The 20,301-nt window shown below is 41.2% G+C and overlaps 1 protein-coding gene across 1 annotated transcript in view; it reads left to right on the top strand.

Annotated features, from left to right (window-relative positions):
• Window positions 1-1,789: 1,789 nt before the first annotated feature.
• The window catches only part of WIF1 (WNT inhibitory factor 1), a 68,917-nt gene continuing 50,405 nt past the window's right edge, over window positions 1,790-20,301 (top strand). Inside the window, exons 1-2 of the mRNA XM_004053507.5 lie at window positions 1,790-2,342; window positions 2,830-2,969. Coding sequence (XP_004053555.1) covers window positions 2,195-2,342; window positions 2,830-2,969 — 288 coding nt within the window. The 5' untranslated portion in view covers window positions 1,790-2,194. The remainder of the gene's footprint in view (window positions 2,343-2,829; window positions 2,970-20,301) is intronic.

The following is a 20,301-nucleotide window of genomic DNA, read 5'->3' as shown; positions in this document are numbered from 1 at the left end:
TCACTGTGAAGCTTTGGATGCAAATAGACTTAATTATGATTTATTTATCAGTATGAGGTATAAGTTACTAAGAGAATGGGCTTTGAAATCAGAGTGTCTGGGATTTGAACCCTTACTCTCATTTACCAGCTGGATATCCACAGTCAACTTACTGGACTTTTTGAGCCCTCTTTCCTCGTCAGTAAAATAAGAATAATAGTAGTACCTACTTAAGAGTTGTGAGGATTAAGTAAGCACTTAAAATAAAAGTACTTTAAAAATTAAGACACTGCAAGTTCAAATCAGTCATAGACTTCTTGTCTAATTCCTTTTTTCCTTTTTTTTTTTTTCTGTTGGTTGGTTGTATAGCTGCAAATATTTCCTCATTGGAAATCTATATTCTCAGAACCTAACACTGATTTAACTTGATGCCTGCACATGTCCACCTTCTCTTCTGTTGTTTCTGTTTGTTTTTCCCTCTTGAGGCATCTGCTACTCTATAAAGGACTGATTGAAACACCACGCCCAGCCCCAGACATTTGATCCTTGAGGCATTTGTCACAGCGTCGGGTACTAAAGAACAAAGACAAGTAAATGAACCTTTTCTGAGTCCGAAGGCTAAGTTTTTAAATTAAAAACAAAACAAAACCCTTTTGCTTCCGTTTTCTTTGTGCATCCAAGGAATTAGGCAGGAGGCAAAAATCAGTTCTTTCTGTTGGGCCAGGTGGATAGGTTATGCTGCAGCCCACTGCCGGCCAAGCATGCTTCTCACAGACGAGACCAGAGCCTTGGTTTTGCCCCCACGCACCTGTGAATTCAGCAACTTTTAAAAAATTATTTTATTTATTTATTTATATATTTTTTGAGACGGAGTCTCGCTCTATCGCCCAGGCTGGAGTGCAGTGCCACGATCTTGGCTTAATGCAACCTCCGCCTCCCGGTTCAAGTGATTCTCCTGCCTCAGCCTCCGGAGTAGCTAGGACTACAGGCCCCCGCCACCATGCCCAGCTAATTTTTGCATTTTTAGTAGAGACGGGGTTTCACCACGTTGGCCAAGCTGGTCTCGAACTCCTGACCTCAGGTGATCCGCCCGCCTTGGCCTCCCAAAGTGCAGGGATTACAGGCGTGAGCCATCGCGCCCGGCCGAATTCAGCAACTTTTAAAAAATATCAGCAAACGTGAAGATATCCACGATGTTAGAGGAGCCCTACCCCGGAGGGTCAGGTACAGCTATCGTCCAGGGCCCAGGGCACTCTTCCGGGCACTGCCGGGTTATCAGGGAGACAGACGGGCATCCCCAAATGTTGGGTGTCGGGCAAGTACCAGCTGGACGCCCTGCGCCTCGAGCCAAGGCCAGCGCCTGCCATCGGCACCACCGGACAGTCGAGCCTCGAGTTTTAACTGCTTGGGAGCGCGCAAAGTGTCAGCCTATCGCAGAACGGAGCGCATAGGGTTGGCGGAGAGAGGAATCCTACTGGCTGAAAGGGAGACGAAGGGCAATTTGCGCCTTCAGTGAGCGCCGGAGGAGGAACAGGAGTCATCACCCTCATCATCATCATCATCATCATCACCATCACCATCATCAGCACTCAGTCAAGCCCAGCGTTGTCTGCTCTCCCCATTTCCCTCCCCCGAAGCCTCCCTTGGCCCGAGGAGGTGGCGAGTGATGTCCCAGGGGTCTCTGAGTGCCCTTCTCCGGGTCCGCCAGCCCTACACGCCCACTTCGCGGGCGCTCCACTGGGCGCACCGCACTGTGAAAGCAGCCTCTGGGGTCCCTCGCGGCCCCGCCCCCGGGGGGGGCCCACAGCGCCCCCATGTGGCGGCCGCCCGGGCCTCGCGGGCCCCACTCCTCGCTCGCACCTCGTTCGCGCCAGCCCTTCCCGCTCTTCTGTTCTCGCTCTATTTGCCCCGCTGACTGCTGGCCTCGCCAGCTTTGCCAGTCTTACGTCTCTGCCGCCCCCACTCCCGCCCGCGCCCCATCTTCTTGCGCGGCTCGCGCCCGCTGGTCCCCCCCTCCTCCTCCCGCGTCCTGCCTGCCCCCTCCTCCTGCTCTCGCAGGCTCCTTGGCACCCAGGCCGGGAGGCGACGCGCCCAGCCGTCTAAACGGGAACAGCCCTGGCTGAGGGAGCTGCAGCGCAGCAGAGTATCTGACGGCGCCAGGTTGCGTAGGTGCGGCACGAGGAGTTTTCCCCGCAGCGAGGAGGTCCTGAGCAGCATGGCCCGGAGGAGCGCCTTCCCTGCCGCCGCGCTCTGGCTCTGGAGCATCCTCCTGTGCCTGCTGGCACTGCGGGCGGAGGCCGGGCCGCCGCAGGAGGAGAGCCTGTACCTATGGATCGATGCTCACCAGGCAAGAGTACTCATAGGTAAGGCCCCCGCGTCCAGCGCCTTCCCCTGCCTGTGTCCTCCTCTCTCCACTCTTCAAGAAAGAGGGATACCTGCGTTTCGTGTGTTTTAAAACTTAATTTCCATAAAAGAGTGTTCCCCTCTTTTAATTAGATATTTTCCATCTGAAAGCTTATAAACTTCTCTTTTAAGAAACCAAAGCTGATCTAGTGTTCTGATCATGCTGTTGTTAATTTTTATAGCCGTGCGTTTTTAGGTGCACCCAGCATTTGTTTGCGTCGGTTAACTCCATGTCCATCCCTTTTCCCTGAAAGCATGGGTCTGTTGGCATCATTCTCATCATCCACAGAGAAAAATTAATCTTAGTAGCGTTGATGGTACTGAAGGCAGATGCTTGTGAACAGAAATGACCCACACTAATTCTTTGGTTTTCTTTTTGCTTGAAACTTCTGATTTAGATGATTTCAAGTCTACCTGGTTTGATCGTTTTATTATTTTAAAAACCAGGATTTGAAGAAGATATCCTGATTGTTTCAGAGGGGAAAATGGCACCTTTTACACATGATTTCAGAAAAGCGCAACAGAGAATGCCAGCTATTCCTGTCAATATCCATTCCATGAATTTTACCTGGCAAGCTGCAGGGCAGGTAAGTTCTGAGAAAATTACACTTTAATATTTCCACTGCCTTATGGCAGGTGGAAATAGTACTGTATAGTGTGTAGCCTGGTACATTTTACAGTTATTAAGAGGAATTTCTCATCTGATTGCCAAAGCAAATAAAGAATTAATTTCCATTTATTTCAAGTTGCCATATAAATTAATGATTTTCAAAAGAAAAGAGCAAGCCTTGTGCCTAAGCCCATTATTTTGATAAGACTCAGTGTCCTGAGGCTGCTGGAAATATAAAGACCTCCAATACCAACATCACTGTGTTTCTGTGATCATTGACATTAAAATTTAACACACTTAAAGGACTCTTTTTGCATAGTAGTTTCTAATCACTTGTGACATTCTTTATACTTTACAACAAATTTTAAAGTCTGTAAGTATTTTTGACATTGTGCACTTTTAAAAAGTCAGTATGTTGAATGTTATTCACTGGAACGTGAATGTTGCATATTTCTGGTAGAAGTTAGACCCAAAAGGTGTCATGTAAGAACGTTATAAAATATTGCAGCCTATGTTTTCAAGTTACCATTTTAAATGCTTTCATATGGAAAAGAAAACTGGAATCTATTTTTTATGAAGAAGCATTCCTTTTATTCCTTAGCACATTAGCATCTTTTATATGTTACCTTTTGTACGTTTTTATGGCTTCTAATTTTAGAAAGAAAGAATAAAATGCGTATGTAAATTTAATTTCTTTTGTACAATTGGAGAATTTACTCTAGAGGACAAATGGTAAGCAATGCATTCTTTAGCTTATTAGTTGGTAAAATGTGTCTACTATGAAAATCATTATAATTAAAACCACATTTTGAGGTCTTTTATTCTAAAGTTCCTTAAATGATTATTTTCCAGAAGAATGTGATACAGAAAACACTTTATAAAAAATAACTATTTTGAATTGAGAAACCACTTTGTTTCCCTCTAATTACCTGTTATGGTATAGACATGACCTTTTTAGCTGTCTTTTTCCCTTCAAGTCTGTTCTCTTTTTCTTCTTCTTCTGAAATAGATCAAATCTAGACCCTTCAACACTTCCATTGCTATGTGGTTAAAAAAAATTGAGGTTTTGGATTCACTGAGGTTTATAACAGGAAAGTCATCTATTGTTAATACCCCCATTTTGCAGATAGGTTCATCGAGGTTTCCATTGCTCTATAGGGAGATTATTCCTTTTCTCCCTACAAGTCCCTCTTCATAGATACTTTATAAACAATTAAGTTGGGAATATTGTGAAATCAGTAATAAACCAATGAATGGCCTTTCATTATCTCCTTTTCAGCTGAATCTGTTTACTTATGGCTGACCGCTCATCAGATGGTCATTAACTAAGTGGCCAATTAATTCTATATTTTTGAAAAGACATTTTTTAACCTATACCTTTATGGGTTCATAAGAATCACTAAAAGGCAGTTTGAACTGCACCCCTCCAGCTGAAAGGGTTTGGTAACTGGTTAACTGTAGGGGAAGCAGAAAGTGCCAATAGCTCTCTCGCGCTCACTCTCTCTGTCTCTCTCCCCCTCTCCCTCCCTCCTCTATCTCTTTCTCTCTCACTTATGTTTGTCTGTTGAAGAATAGAATTTGAAGCAAAGGCTTAAATTCCATGTTGCTTTTATCCTATTGCTTAACAGTATAATGCATGTTTGCAAATATTGGCATATTGGTGAGTACAAAATGGACTGACATGTCATACAATCTCAGGAATATGTCCTGCAGGGGATTAGGGAGGAGAATGGAACTGGCATGAAGAGGAAGTTTGTAATATTTTTTTCTCCTGCTTAAGTGTTGCTCACCTATGTAGATGATCTAATGATGCAGGACAATGTTAGCACCTCAGTTAAGCTACCTTTCTCTCTCTACTCATTTGGCTTTGAATAGCTTACCACAACTAACTACATAAAATCTGCTTTCTGGGGAAAGGGTGGTGAGGGGGAAGAATCTACACAATACCAAGCAGCAAGATGCTTTAAAATATTATTTTTATTTATGTTTAATATTATTTAATTATGGATAATTTTGCTTACTAAAGTTATGTGATCCCAGCACCATAATTTTTGAAATGCACAGAAATTCTGAAGATGGGAAAAATGACTTCAATACCAATTAGTATTTTGAAAGGCATCTATGGCTAAAGCCAAACCACATCAAAACATTTACATGGAAAATGGAAATTTCATTTCATTATCTGATTATTTCATCCAAATGATATCAAATATTTAGGCATTTCAACAATACATAAACAAAACACATAGCTCATTAATGAAGTTTTAAATTTTATATTTAAGTGTTTTAGCAACATGTGGACAACATTAAAATAACCTCAGGATTGAAGACCTTATAGAAGCAGTAAGGTGTTATTTACTTCCAATAATTTATTAGTCCAGTAACGAAGGGTCCCCAACCTCTGGGCCACAGACCAGTGCTGGTCCATGGCCTCTTGGGAACTGGGCAGCACAGCAGGAAGTGAGTGGCAGGCCAGTGACTGAAGATTTGTCTGTGTCGACAGATGCTCCCCATCCCTCTCCTTACTGACTAAGCTCCGCCTCCTGTCAGATCGGCAGCAGCATAAGATTCTCATAGGAATGTGAACCCTATTGTGAATTGCACATGCGAGGGATCTAGGCTGCACACTCCTTATAAGAATCAAATGCCTGATGATCTATCGCTGTCTCCCATCACCTCCATATGGGACCGTCTAGTTGCAGGAAAACAAGCTCAGGGCTCCCACTGATTCTACATGATGGTGAGTTGTATGCTTATTTCATTACATATTACAATGTAGTAATAAAATAAATAAAGTGCATGATAAATATGATGGGCTTGAAGCATCCAGAAATTATTCCTCCACCGCCCGGTCTGTGGAAAAAATGTCTTCCACAAAACTAGTCCCTGGTGCCCAAAAGGTGGAGGACCACTACAGTAACCCAAAGTGTTCTTGGTGCCACTTAAAATGCATCTCATGTTCCACTTCAAACAAATGCAAATAAAAATTACAGTGAGATTCATTTCCCCACATCAACTTCGTCAGATCTTTTAAAAGTGGTTTTAGTATGTGGAGAATAGTGCATTATCATATGCTGACAATGTGCATGTAAACCTTTTTGCAGGGCTGTTAGACTCTGATGGCAAAAGGCAGGATATAGACTTTTTGACTGGACAATTTGACGTCCAGAGATTCATGCCAAGGAAATAAGCATGGATATAAATAAAAATTTAGGTCCAAGAGTGTTCCTTATCATGCTGTTTATAAAAATTAAAAAATAGATACAACTTAGGGTCCAGCAATAGTGGCAGAATAATTAAATGAAGCAGTTGTAAGGATATTCTAGACATCCATTTGGGGCCATGGGAAGAGTCTCATACAAATTAAGTAGTTTATAAAAGTGGTCCCCAACCATTTTGGCACCAGAGTCTGGTTTCACGGAAGACAATTTTTTTTTTTTTTTTTTTTGAGACAGAGTCTCACTCTGTCGCCCAGGCTGGAGTGTAGTGGGGTGATCTTGGCTCACTGCAACGTCTGCCTCCCAGGTTCAAACGATTCTCCTGCCTCAGCCTCCTGAGTAACTGGGATTACAGGCACGTGCCACCATGCCCAGCTAGTTTTTGTATTTTTAGTAGAGACGGGGTTTCACCATGTTGGCCAGGCTGGTCTTGAACTCCTGACCTTGTGATCCACCCGCCTCAGCCTCACAAAGTGCTGGGATTACAGGCGTGAGCCACCACGCCTGGTGGAAGACAATTTTTCTATGAACGGGATGGGGGATGGTTTCAGGATGATTTAAGTGCATTACATGGATAGTGCACTTTATTTCTATTATTATTACATTGTAATATATAATGAAATAATTATACAACTCGCCATAATGTGGAATCAGTGGGAGCCCTGAGGTTGTTCTCCTGCAACTAGATGGTCCCATCTGAGGGTGATGGGAGACAGTGACAGATGATCAGGCATTAGATTCTCATAAAAGGTGCATAACCTAGATCCCTTACATGTGCAGTTCACAACAGGGTTCACAGTTCTATGGGAACCTAATGCCGCTGCTGATCTAACAGAGGCAGCGCTCAGGCGGTAATGCGAGCGTTGGGGAACACTCGCCCACTGCTCACCTCCTGCTGTGCGGCCTGGTTCCTAACAGGCCATGGACCAGTACTGATATGTGCCCCGAGGGTTGGGGACCCCTGGTGTATAATATAGTATATTCTGTTTGATTCCATTACAAAATATGTTGGCAGATATAGAAAAAATTAACATCTGATCTTCCAAGATGTAAACACCAGTTACATCTTCATCTATTATGTTTTGGTTTTTCTACAATGAATTCATTTGTAATTTAAAAGATTATTTTACATCAAATGTGTATAAACAGTGTGTGAGTTTAAAATTGTATGATGTTTTGTATTATAAATACTTTATTATCTGGTATCATTTTTACACTACTTATCACTCAACAAAATGATAACACCAGTGATTTTCATGGGTCATCGTAACTATGGAGACCAAAGAATTTATTAATGCTCATCAGATTCTCATCAAATTCTTTTGAGGTCCCCCCAAATCTTTCTTGCCTGAAATCATGTTTCATGAATTCTCCCTTTCCCTGCGATTCCCATTTCTCATGGACAACTTTGCCTCCATTTAACCTTCTGATACTCATTTTCTGACATGCCTCCTCTCAAGGCTTTTAGATGAGAGAAGAATTTCTACTGCAAAAGCTTAGCCTTAATGGATTTTTAGTAATTAATGGAAAATACTCTTTATTCTTGTATAAAACTTTTCAATAGATATCTTTCAATGAGGCATGCTTTATTATTTTTCTCTAAATTTGAGACAGGCAGCGGCCATGAGCAGCAATTTTAGTTTTCTAAATAAGGCACTAATTAAACATTTTATTTGGAAAATAACCCTTTCTAAGCCCAATGGCTTTCAAGTAAAAATTTAATGAGAAGTTTTGTTAGACAAATCAGAATCGAATATTAGGATACCACTACTGATTTCCATATGAACCAATTTGGTGTAAGGCCAAAAGGTTTTTATTTATGTAGATTATATAAATAGATCTTTACTTACAAAGGTCACATAGATTTGATCCTGATAACTATAATACGTTCTATCACCTGCATAAATATGCTAAGGTACTAGGAATCTAGTACTTAGTTAGTAGGGCATCCCTTTTGATGTTGCTTTTTTTTTTTTTTTTTTTTTTTTTTTTAGCAATGACAAAGGATTTATGCTGAGCTATCTGTACTAGTTTTCCAACCTCCTCGTGACCAAGGGCCTGGATTTCTAAGATAGATGGCAAGGGTTGGGGTGAAATTGGTGTCTATGGAATAGAAATTCTCTGGGTGATGATAATCAACCAATATTAATTTCAAACCCAACAGCTGGATTGCTAGGCAAGCTCTAGACATCTGTACCAACAGGTCCAGATCCTAAAGTGTGCTTTTTATCATGTATAGTGTGCAGAATTCTTATAACTACTAAAAGTCAGTGGGGTACCTTCATTTTTCTGAATCTCCACATGTTTAAAAACAAAACTGAAGTGTTGCTGTGGATACAGGAAAAGAACAGGAGAATTTTGTCTGCTGCCCTGGGGATGTGGGAGGTCATGTATATACCGTACAATAACTCACTTTATTGAGTTAAACTGCAGGAATGTGTTTCTTCGTTTTTATATATAACCACTGAAAATAGAAAATATTAGATATGCTCAAGAGAAAGCGTATCAAGTGAAACATTTTCCAACATGTAAGGTTTATTACAAATGAGTTAGTGACACTAGCGTAGCTCCCTATCAATTTAAAAACCTTCTTGAATTATTGAAAACTATCAGAAGTAACAACAATAATAATTTAAAAGTCAAATATAACAAAGGCTTAAGAACTTTGTCTGGATACTGGTGTCTTTGTGAATGATTCCAGTCAGTATCATCCAAATTCAGCTTTAAAGTGAGAAAAGTACCACTGGAAAAAAGGGAAAACAGAAACAGGCCATTTCTCTGACAATGGACTCACATATTTGCTAATTTTATAAAAAACAGAATCATCCTACTGATCTGTTTCTGTAATATGGTGTTTGATGTGATGTAACACTGGTCCCATTAAATTGGCTACAGTTTGCACTCTCAAGTTTCCCATTGGACTGGAGTTAGAGACTTATATTAAAAGTGTGTTTTTTTTCCCTTTCTCCCCTTGACGTAAACCAAAAAAAAATAAAAAAGATAGGGTAAATTTTAATTCAAGAATTCCCTCTCCAACTTCAAAGGAACTGCCAAACACCCTTAAACACTTCTTTCCAACCCTGCAGTTATGGTAACACATTATTATTATGGAAATCCCTTAATGTGTACTGTCTACATTTTTTCCTAATAGAGTTATGATTGTTTTGGTAGTTATGACCCAAGTGGTTTCATACCTTTGCACTCCTGGGGTTTGCTGTCATACCTTAGTGGTGGTTTTATGTCACCAAATGGAGGAAATGCCTCATTTTCTGACCCCTGTTCCATGGTTTCAAAGTGGGAATGTGAGTATGTTTACATACTGTGGGCATGATTTTTTTCAGGAGGTACTCATATCAAAAGCACAGCTTTAAACCTTTAACGTTTAGATTCTGCTATGCTGTGGTATTTGCATTGTGGTGTTGTAGACATGCCACTAGGGATCAAAGAGTAATTCTGCAGAGAGCCCATTTCATTTAGCAAAGCAGGCATGTGCCAGCCATCTGTTGTATCTGCTGATAGAAAACAGCAGTGAGTTTCTCAAACTTTTGCCAGAAGGAAAAAAAAAAAGCCTTTATTGCTTAGAGGAGATGAGTTACAAGGTACCTTGTAAGCCACATCTGGTTCTATGGCAATTTACATGGCATAAATGTAAACTCTGCTATGTCTTCCTTTCACGGTGGTGTAAAAGCACGTAAACAAACCCTCTGCTGGCACCCTCCCTATTTATTCCTGATTCTAAATTGCTTGCACAAATAAAATCTTTGAAATTGTTGTGGTGAAGCAGAAAGGTATGATATCCAATAAAGCATTTTGTTTTGGATCAAACTGATTTAACTTAACTGTCCCTGATGAATAAGATGGGTGTGGTTAGGGAAAAACTTTGAGGACTGAGTTCAGCAAAAATGTCCCTTATCCTGTTGCCGGACCTCTGGAGGAGGCCTTATCAGTTCAGGGCTTCTTTTACTGCAGTAATTTAGCCAACTCAGTAAAGTTACATGTGAGTAACTTGCTTACATTCCTATAGAACCTTGGTGGATGGCAAGTTGTTCTCCCGTGCAGCCTTTCTCTCCGACTCAAGCACTCAATCAACAAATACAGAGCCAGGTGCAGAGCATACAAAGAGAAATAAACCCAGTACCTGCCCTCTGGGAGCTTGTACTCTAGAAAACAAATATTAATCTCACTCATCCAAATGAGGTTAGGAAGTACAGGATTGGCTGGGTGGCCAAAGGAAGCCACTCTTCTTCCTGCCTGGGGAAGGAAGGGAGCCAGGGCTACTTCACTGAGCTCACTGAGCAAGTGATGTTTGAATTAATCCGAAAGAATGAGTCCCATCAGCAAGGGAGGAAAATGCCTTCCCAGGGAAGAGCTCAGGATGTCCTAATGCTTGGAGGTCTTAGAGGGGAAAACATATTCTGGGTGATCATAAGGGGCTTTGTATCTCATCTGAGAAGTAATGGAAGCCCAGTGAAGGGAGGTCAGGGCCAAATAATGGAGAGAGAGTCTGGGGGAAAAGAAGTAGAAGATAGAAACAACTCAGGGAAGTTTCTCTCTTCTTGGCTATGGAGAGAGTGAACTCAATATGTTGCAAATTTGTATTGAGTAAATCGTTGAGTATCTGTTGGGTCGGCAACAGTTTTTCCACAACCCTCATTTAGCTCTTCTTTCTTAATAAACTTTCAAAAGAGTTGCAATGATTAGTCTCAGCTCCAGGATGGTGTGTATGTGTGTGTGTGTGTGTGTGTGTGTGAGATTAGAGCAGGGAACTGTAAAAAAATTCTTTTTGTAAGTGCATAGAACTAAAAATAATTTCATTTTTAATGGAGTCTAGAACTTTGAACATAACATAAAAGGGAGCTTAAATAAGGAAAATAATATGTTAATTGGAAAACATTGACTTAGCATCTATTCTCAACTTCTACACTACCTTTTTAAGTACCAGGAAAAGTACAAGAGAAGTGTAGAAATTAAAGTTGGCAAGTGATCCTTAAGTTTACAAAATGAGAAGCTGAACACTGGAAATGGATTTATTTAAAATAAGCCTGCATCTTCAAATATTTGATTTCCTTTTAAAACTTACTATTAGCACAAACTCTAAAGTCACAGGACAATTACTGTCCTTCCCTGTTTTTCTCAGCTAGACATATGGATGTCTGTCCTTCTGAGCTGTACATTTTATCTTCTCTTTGGATTTTCTGGATGAATGTGATGAAAGAATCTTGGAAATTGTTAGGCATCTTTTGAAACCCATTCATCTGAATAAAATCTCACAGGGTAGCTATGTACTGTAGGCCTGGGACAAAGGGACAGTGGCAGGAGGGTAAGTTCCTAAGCTGGCAGCATGAGAAAGGAGATGAATGTAGTTTGCTTAGCTGCCCTGGGCCAGAACACAAATCATGCCATGGGGGTAAAACATGATTAAGAACCAGTTATCTGCTCTTGAGAAAATTAGAAGCTAACTGGAGAGACAGATACATAAACATATCCCCTTAACAATTCCTGGAAAGTGGAAGTACTGAAGTATTCCCAGGTGATGATGTGGGCACAGAGGAAAAGTAACTCCAGAGCTGAGTCTCACTATTGAGTTAGCCAAGCAAAAACACGGAAGAGGGGATGGTTTTTAGGGAAAGGAAACAGCTTGAGGCAAGGCATAGAGACCAGAAATATAGTTTTCTGGGGGAACTGGTACTTTGGTGTGGTTGGAGTGTGTAGTACAAGGTAGGAAGTGGTGAGGTAACCAGGGCTATCTTCTAGAGGGCTTTGTCCATCATGTGAAGGCATCTGGGACTTTAGTCTATAGGCAGTGGCAGGTCAGATAATGAAAAAGTAGAAAGGAGCGGAAAATGGGGTTGGAGATACATGTTTAGATTATCTCATCACAGGGTGGAGGGTAGTTTTGAGGGTAGCTCAACTGCAAGGAGAGAAATCTGGGACTGAGAGGAGATCAGGGGTGAAGAGGTTAGAGAAATATTTAGAAGATAAAAATCTGAAAATCTTGGTGCCAGGAACAAGGAGTGCCTCATTTTCTCTGCTCTGCTTCACTGACTTGGCAGTAGCCCTGTTAGCTATCCTATCCCCTGACCCCAGGCTCACCTTTCCTGCCTCAGGGCCTTTGCACGTGAAGTTTCCTCTGCCTAGAATGCACTCCCTTCAGATTTCTGCAGGGCTTGCTCCCTGGCTTCCCCCATGTCTCTGATTAAATGTCACTCCTCTGAGAGGCTTCCGCTGACTCCCCTCTGTAATAAAACAGCCACCATTCTTTCCATCACTCTGAGTCTCCTACTCTGCTGAACATTTCTTCATGGCTCTTAGAATAATGGTAATACTTGATTATAATAGGTTTTAATTGATTAACTTTTCCATTCAATGTAAGCTCATGAGAGCAAGGACTTGGTCCTGTTCACCATATATCTCCAGGTCCCGGAACAGCTCCTGGTACATAGTAGGCAGCTGATAATTATTTGTTGAATGAATGAATAAGTGAGGTAGGTCTCATTATGATTCCCTTTGGACAGATAAGGCAACGGAGGCACAGACGACCAGGGTCACACAACTAGTAAGTGTCAGAGCTGGGATTTAAACCTGGGCAGCTAGGATCCAGCCCTTGCTCTGATAAGTGTGAAACAGATGTATGAACACAGAGCTCTAGGAGCACAGAGGGGGATGCAGCTAGTTTGGGCTGGTGGAGTAGAGGAAGGCTTCACCGAGGAGACATGTAACAGTGGAACTGGAGCTCAAAGAATGTTTGTGAAGCTGTTTAATGAGCTGAGATGGGAGGAAGGCACAGGGAGAAAAGCTACCACAGTCAGGGTCAACAGAGTTGTGAAAGTGCATTCTGGGAAATGTTAATGAGGCTGGGGCTTGGTGTGTGGAAAGGAGAATATTGGGGGCCAGGGGAAGGGGGCAGGGGGCAGGGGAGGGATGATGACATGAGGCTGGACATGTGGTCAGGGACAGATGGAGAAACACTGTGGAAAAGTCACTGAACCCATTTAGGCCCTAACACTTTTATGTATAAGAAAAGCAGTTTGGATTATCTCTAAACTTTCAAATTCTAAAATATTATGATTCTATCTCTGAAGTAAAACAACTTCAGTCATTTAACATTAATGGTAATATCTTTATACAAATGCAAGATCTGTCTCCAGATTTTCAGAAATCAAAGCATAAAGATTCTCTTCTCCAAAATTGTATTGTTTGTTGCCAAATTTAAAAAGATTCATCTCCAAATACCGTTTGTGTATCCTATTACTGTCATTAGTTACATGGTATATACTCTGGGCCGGGCACTCTTCTAAGTGCTTTACAGTGAATCTTCAGTGAATCTTCATAGTAACCCTGAGACAGGCATTTCTTATTCTCCTCAATTTGTAGACGAGGAAACAAGAGAAGAAAGAAATTAAGTTACTTGCCCAAGATCACATAGGTAAGAACACTTATGCACATATTTATATACTTCAGAGACTTTCCTCAGATCTGCTCTGACAACTTTTGGAATATCTTCTCATTCCAAAAAGTAACAATTCAAAGAACATTTGTCAGTGCTTAGTATGTCCTTGGTCCTAAGAATACAAGCTTTAACTGATCTAACTGGCTTCAGGAAGTCACCAGCTGGGGAGAAGACTGTGGCATCAATAAAGCAATCATAATAACTGTGGTATTATGTATGTATATGGGAACCCAACCAAAGGGGCAAGTTGGAGCTGAAATCCAGCCCATACCTCACTTCTCAAGTTTGGATACAGAGCTGCCTCTGTCCAGAGGGGGCACTTTCACCTAATTTGTAGAGAGACTTCATATAGGCCATAATGCCCTAAGAAAGATGCTACGAGAGTATAAAGCTAGAGGATTTTGCTACTGATTAGGTAAATTTGCAATTACTTATCTGCTGGAGAAGACATCACCAAGGAGGTAACAGCAGACCTGAGTCATGAAAGATGTTTAGTAGGCAGAGTGGCCAAGGAGGGTGGGGCTGAGGTGGGCACTTTAAGTATAATGAATAACCCATAGGGAAATACATATAACTGAGAATCACTGGTGTAGTTGGAAAATGACAATTATTTAGAACAGTTAGGTTTTATGGAACAGAACTGAGGAATATGGGTCTAAGAAATAAGTTTGGGAAAGATTATGACACCTTAGGTATGCCACAGTTGACTTTGTCTTATAGATAATCAGAGCCATCGAACGCTTAAAAGTAGATAATAATGTTGTATCTGAATTCACAGAATTAGCTGGTCTTTGCACGGGAAAAAGTAGGAGTAAATGAAACAGAGTTACTACAGGAGCAATAGAAGGGACAAGTTAGCACTTCAGAGTATAAATGTAAGGTAGGACTCTCTAAATGTAAGCCTATTGACTGGTAGAGTCCAGGAATATTCAACAGTTCTGTCTGTGAGAGGTAACTTTGGTGACAGATGGAGGTAGATGATGGGATGCTTGACTAAGGACAAGGAGCCAATTAGGAAATTATTTGAGATACCATGAAAGGTGAGGAGCACCTGAACCAAGGCAGGCAGTGGAGAGGGAGGGGAGGTGTAATCGACAGGACTTATTGAGCATGGGTGTTAATGGAAATGAGGGAATAGAGATGACTTTGAGATTGTTGCATGGATAATGATGTCTTAACTAAGAAATCAATAACTAGAGCAAGGGCAGAACAGTTTGGGCTGCAAACACATGGGGATCCATTTGGAAATTCCTGGATACATATTTTCTACTGAACATTCAGATGGCAAAGGCTGGTAGACAATTGAAAAAAATTTGACTCTGAAGCTAAGACATGAAGTGGAGAATGGAAACATTGATTTTGAAGAGGGAATCCTCCTTCCCCTTCTCATCTGCCCTATCGCCCTTCCTTCTTTTGACCTCCACTCAGTAAATATTTATTCAGGTCCTGTCTAACACCAAAGCTTAGGTTGAACATGAACAAGACTAATGTAAATTGGATATGATGCTTGCTCTCAAGGGGATCACAGTCTAATGTGGAAACAGATATAACTCATATAACAATACAATATTAAACGTATTGTAATTGCAGTATGAAGAAGGTGCTATGAAAGTACTGAGAAAGGAGCATTAACTCGGCTGGGGGAGGAGTGAATTATCTGCATAGGGTTCCTGGTGTTCTTCAGAGCACACTCTGAGACTGTCACACTAAGATACTAACAAGTGGAACAACTTTTGCTCTGCTTAACTTCATGGCTTTTATGTACTTGAGATAATTGGGCCTACTATAGTCTGCCTTCGACTTGCCATTAATTCTTTGGAGATGAATATGACAAATGTCACTATACCACCAGGTGACAGAGCAAGTCAACTCTTCCAAATGAAACATCTAGAACAACTCTTGAGGAAACTTGTTTGTGGGAGCTGAAGGCAGGCCTAAATAAACCTATATTTTAGTGCTTATTAGGATGCCTTGTTTCCAAGGTCTATTTCAGTATCAATAATGGATGTGCCACTGGGAGGATTCACATCTGAAGGCAAGTCCAGGTAGGAAATCTCCTACTTTTTTAAAATTTTTAACTTTTAATTTTTTTGATGGAGTCTTGCTCTGTTGCCCAAGCTGGGGTGCAATGGTGTGATCTCAGCTCACTGCAACCTCCACCTCCTGGGTTCAAGTGATTCTCTCACCTCAGCCTCCTGAGTAGCTGGGGTTACAGGAGCTACCATGCCTGGCTAATTTTTGTATTTTTAGTAGAGACAGGGTTTCAGCATGTTGGCCAGGCTGGTCTTGAACTCCTGACCTCAGTGATTAGTCCACCTTGGCCTCCCAAAGTGGTGGGATTACAGGCATGAGCCACTGTGCCAGGCCAGGACATCTCCTGCTTTAGACAACAACCAGATGGATCCCAATAGACATGTAGAATTACTCTGATTCCTGCATGTTTGAAGCACATTGAAGCAATCAATATTTTTATTCACAGTTAGAACTCAATTAGGATTGAGGTTGTATTTATATTTGCTGTCACTTATAGCAGTAACCAGCAGATGGCAATGTAAAAGTTACTTCTTTATGGAATTTTTCATCTCAACATTTTTTTTTAAGCTTGCAGGTGCTCTCTGTGTAACAGAAGCCCATTTGTGATCTTTATGTCACTCATTTCAATAGCTCATTACTATATTCAGTAGGTTGGAAAATAAAGTTTCCCAAATTCATTGCCACTGATACAATTAAAACTCATCAAAAGTTAGAACTTATCCTCATTAAAAATGTGAATGATTCATTACACACTGATTACATATTCTTTTTCTTTTAAGTAATTGCTCAAATTTAGGCAGAAGTCAAGTTTTGAGTTATCTCTCCATGTTCATCCAATTTCTTCTTTGCCTTCTCTGGCTGTATCTTTAGAAGACACAGAAGAGCAGAGTTGGAAGAGATTCCAGAGCTCATCCAACTCAGTGAGCTCAATCTTTCTCCAAAGTATCAATGAACTGTGGTCTCTCAGCCTCTGGTTGAACATGCCCAGTGGCAGGGAGCTCATTAAGTTGGGGTTTAAAATATATTTTTGGGATGGGTGCAGTGGCTCACACCTGTAATCCCAACACTTTGGGAGGCCGAGGCAGGTGGATCAAGACCAGCCTGGACAACATGGTGAAACCCCATCTCTACTAAAAACAGAAAAATTAGCCAGGCGTGGTGGCGAGCACCTGTAATCCCAGCTACTGAGGAGGCTGAGGCAGGATAATCACTTGAAACTCGGGGGGGCCGAGGCACATCACTGCACTCCAGCCAGGGTAACAAGAGTGAAACTCCATCTCAAAAATAAAAAATAAAAATAAAAAATTATATATATATATGATCATATATATATATATATGATTCTGTTAATCATAGAAAGTTGTTTTTATAATGAGTCCAAATCTGTCTTCCCAGTATAACTTGAATATCCCTGGACTCTACCAGCCTGTGGGCTTACATTTGGAGATTCCTACCTTGCATTTATACTCTGAAGTGCCAACCTGTCCCCTCTACTGCTCATGCAGGGATTCTGTTTCATTTACTCATACTTTTTCCCTTGCAAAGACCAGCTAATTCTGTGAGTCCTTGGAAGAGTTCCACATATGCCATCGTGAATGGAGATATCCTGACCCATGGTGCCACTGGTGAGAAGTCTGCTTCTCAGATCTGAGTGCAATCTGTCCATGCTTCTTAAGCTGTAAACACTCAAGGGTCAAGCTGGCCTGTATTCTCTACAGGGCTTATGGCCTCAGAACAGCTTGGTGTCCTGCGCAGAATGGAGAAGAGTCTACCCCTTTCCTCATTTGGCATTGAACTTTGTCACTTGGTACCTAAAGCAGTCCAATGGTTTAGTTGTGGTTTGTCCCTGCAAAAACTCATCTTGAAGTTTAATTGCCAGTGTGGCGGTGTTGGGAGGTGGGGCCCAGTGGGAGGTGTTTGGGTCATGGGGGCAGATCCCTCATGAATCTATTGGTACCACCCTCACAGTAGTGGGTGAGTGCTTGCTCTCGTGAGACTGGATTAGTTTCCATGAAAGTGGGTTCTTAGAAAGTGGGTCAAGCCTTCTCAGCTACACCCTGGTGCACTAGTCCAAGCCCCCACAAAATCCTTCATTTCCCTTACTCTGCAAACACCTGCTTGCTTTCTGCTTCTCCGCCATATTGTGACACAATGCAAGGCCTTCACCAGAAGCCAAGCAGATGCTAGTGCCATGCCCTTGGACTTTCCAGCTACCAGAATCAAGAGCTAAATAAACTCTTTTAAAATTACCCAGCCTATTCTGTTACAGCAACACAAAACAGACAGGTAGCATGGCTTAATACCTTGAGCCCAGTGAAGTACACCAATGTTAAGTTCCTTCAGCCCATGTCCCCGTAGAAATCAGGCCTGGTCCTTAGGGCCAGGCCTTAGAATCTTTCAGTACAAATGTGTACCTCTAACTTCCTTCCCCCTTATTTCCTAGGCAGCTGCATAAACAAACTCCCCATTAGTGGGTCCCTGGCATCTCATGCATGCCAGTGGGTGCCACAGACCACCAGAGACACAGCTGAACCCAAAATCCCAATTGGAGCTCTACTCCTATTCTCCTGGTCACATCAGTAATTCCTGGTCTTGGTTCTCTCCTTGTCCTCTGGAGCCACTGGAGTATGTTTTAACCCCTTTCGTACTTGAAATCAGACCACAGGCATTTTAAACCAGCTCCCATCCCCTTTAAATCATCTTTTCTTTATGATAAACACCCCCAATTTCTTCAGCTACTTCATATATTCAGCTTTGCATTTCTTAAGCCCTGACTCCTAAATACTTATCAAAAGTATAAAATTGTTACAGATAGGCTTTACTGGCCTTTCACTCTTTATGCTCTAATGAGAAAAGAGTTGATTGCTAGAATTAGAAATTTACTTACTTACAGAATGTTAAAATCATATTTTGGCCTGTAAGCCTTGTATTGTGAACTAAACAAGAAGAAGGGGTGGTGGAGTGGAAGGAGGAGGAGTAGAAGAAGAAAATAGAGGAAAATGTCTAATGCTTATTAAGTATTGCTCATGTGCCAGTCATTGTGCTTATTATTTTTCATCGTTATCTAATTTAATTCTCACAACCCTATGAGATAAGCACTACTGATATTCTCATTTTACAAAAGTGGCAACTGGATCACAAAAAGGTTGAATAACTTGCCTGAGGTCACACAGCTAGTAGGTAGTAGAGCCAAGATGTACACTCAGGTAGTCTGACTGCAGAATCCATGATGAATTGCAATTTCAGCCCTTTGAAATCAGGATATTTCTGAATCTTCATCTTATTTAGACATTCTGTTGCATGCATATGAAGGGTATCCTGCTGTGTGCTGTGGAGGGTGAGTTTAAATAAAGACTTTGACCAAGAAGAGTTTATACCTGCAGGGGAAGTTAAAATAGAGTGGCTTTGGTAAATAATGGTTGCACTTGCTTGAAATTGTCTTTTTTCATAGGTCAAAATGCTTGAATTTTATGTGATTTAACCTAATAATAAGAACTGGCATATATGGGGCATTTACTGTCTGCCAGCCGCTCTTCTAAGGTAATTTACGTGGATTATCTCATTTATTACTGGGATCAATTCTGTGAGCTAAAAACACTCATTTTTTTGGCGGTGGGGTGGAGTCTTGCTGCGTTGCCCAGGCTGGATTACAGTGGCATGAACATGACTCACTGCAGCCCCAACCTCCTGAGCTCAAGCAATCCTCCCACTTCAGCCTCCCAGGTAGCTGGGACCAGAGGTATGCACCACTGTGCCTGGCTTTTAAAATTTTTTTTGTAGAGACAGGGTGTCACCAAATCACGCAGGCTTGAAGCCACTATTTTTATTTCCATTAAACATGTGAGAAGTAAGAGGCACAAGGAAATTAAGTAACTTGCCCAGGGTCACACCTTAGTCACCTGTAGAGCCTGGGTTTGAATTCTAGCAGTCAAATGCCAAGGTACATGTACATATATGTATATTATTTTACCTCCATATTACACAAGGGTAGGCCTACCTGTCCACTCAAATCAATTTTTAAAAACGCAGTTTCATTTGTAGAGTCCTATATATATCAAATCATCATATTCAAGATCTAGTTTAGAAGCCAAATAGAACAAAATCCACTTGGCTCCAGACTGGTGGAATATTTTTGATTCCCAAAGTTTGAACATTTATCTAGTTTCTCAGTTATCTGCAGGCTTGAGTTTAGAGTTTATTGCATGTCCTATATTGTCTAGAGTTTGAGGAAGCATTCACTCATAAACTGAGAGGCAAAGTGTAAATTGGTACAGCTCTCCTGAAATGAAGTAAGACATTGTTCTGTTATTCTTCTAACAGTAATGATGCCTTTCATGTACTTAATCATTTAAAACATGCTTTCATTTATTTTATCCCATTAAGTTCATTCAGTCCTCCCAAAAAGTAAGGAAAAATCATGCATTAGTGAAACTTTAGATAACTAAATATGAGGAATAACTGATAATTTACAGTAAGTGGCCTTTAGCCAAAAGTAAAATAATTCAAACCTAATCTTTAATAGTTGTGCATTTTTCTATAACGCACAAAAGATTTGTGTGTTCGTGATTTATAGAAATGCTTTTGCCTTTCAATAAAAATATATAAGG

Source organism: Gorilla gorilla, chromosome 10, assembly GCF_029281585.2.
Source record: "Gorilla gorilla gorilla isolate KB3781 chromosome 10, NHGRI_mGorGor1-v2.1_pri, whole genome shotgun sequence".
In the NCBI taxonomy this organism is placed as follows: domain Eukaryota; kingdom Metazoa; phylum Chordata; class Mammalia; order Primates; family Hominidae; genus Gorilla; species Gorilla gorilla.
This window is presented reverse-complemented; position numbering and strand designations above follow the sequence as displayed.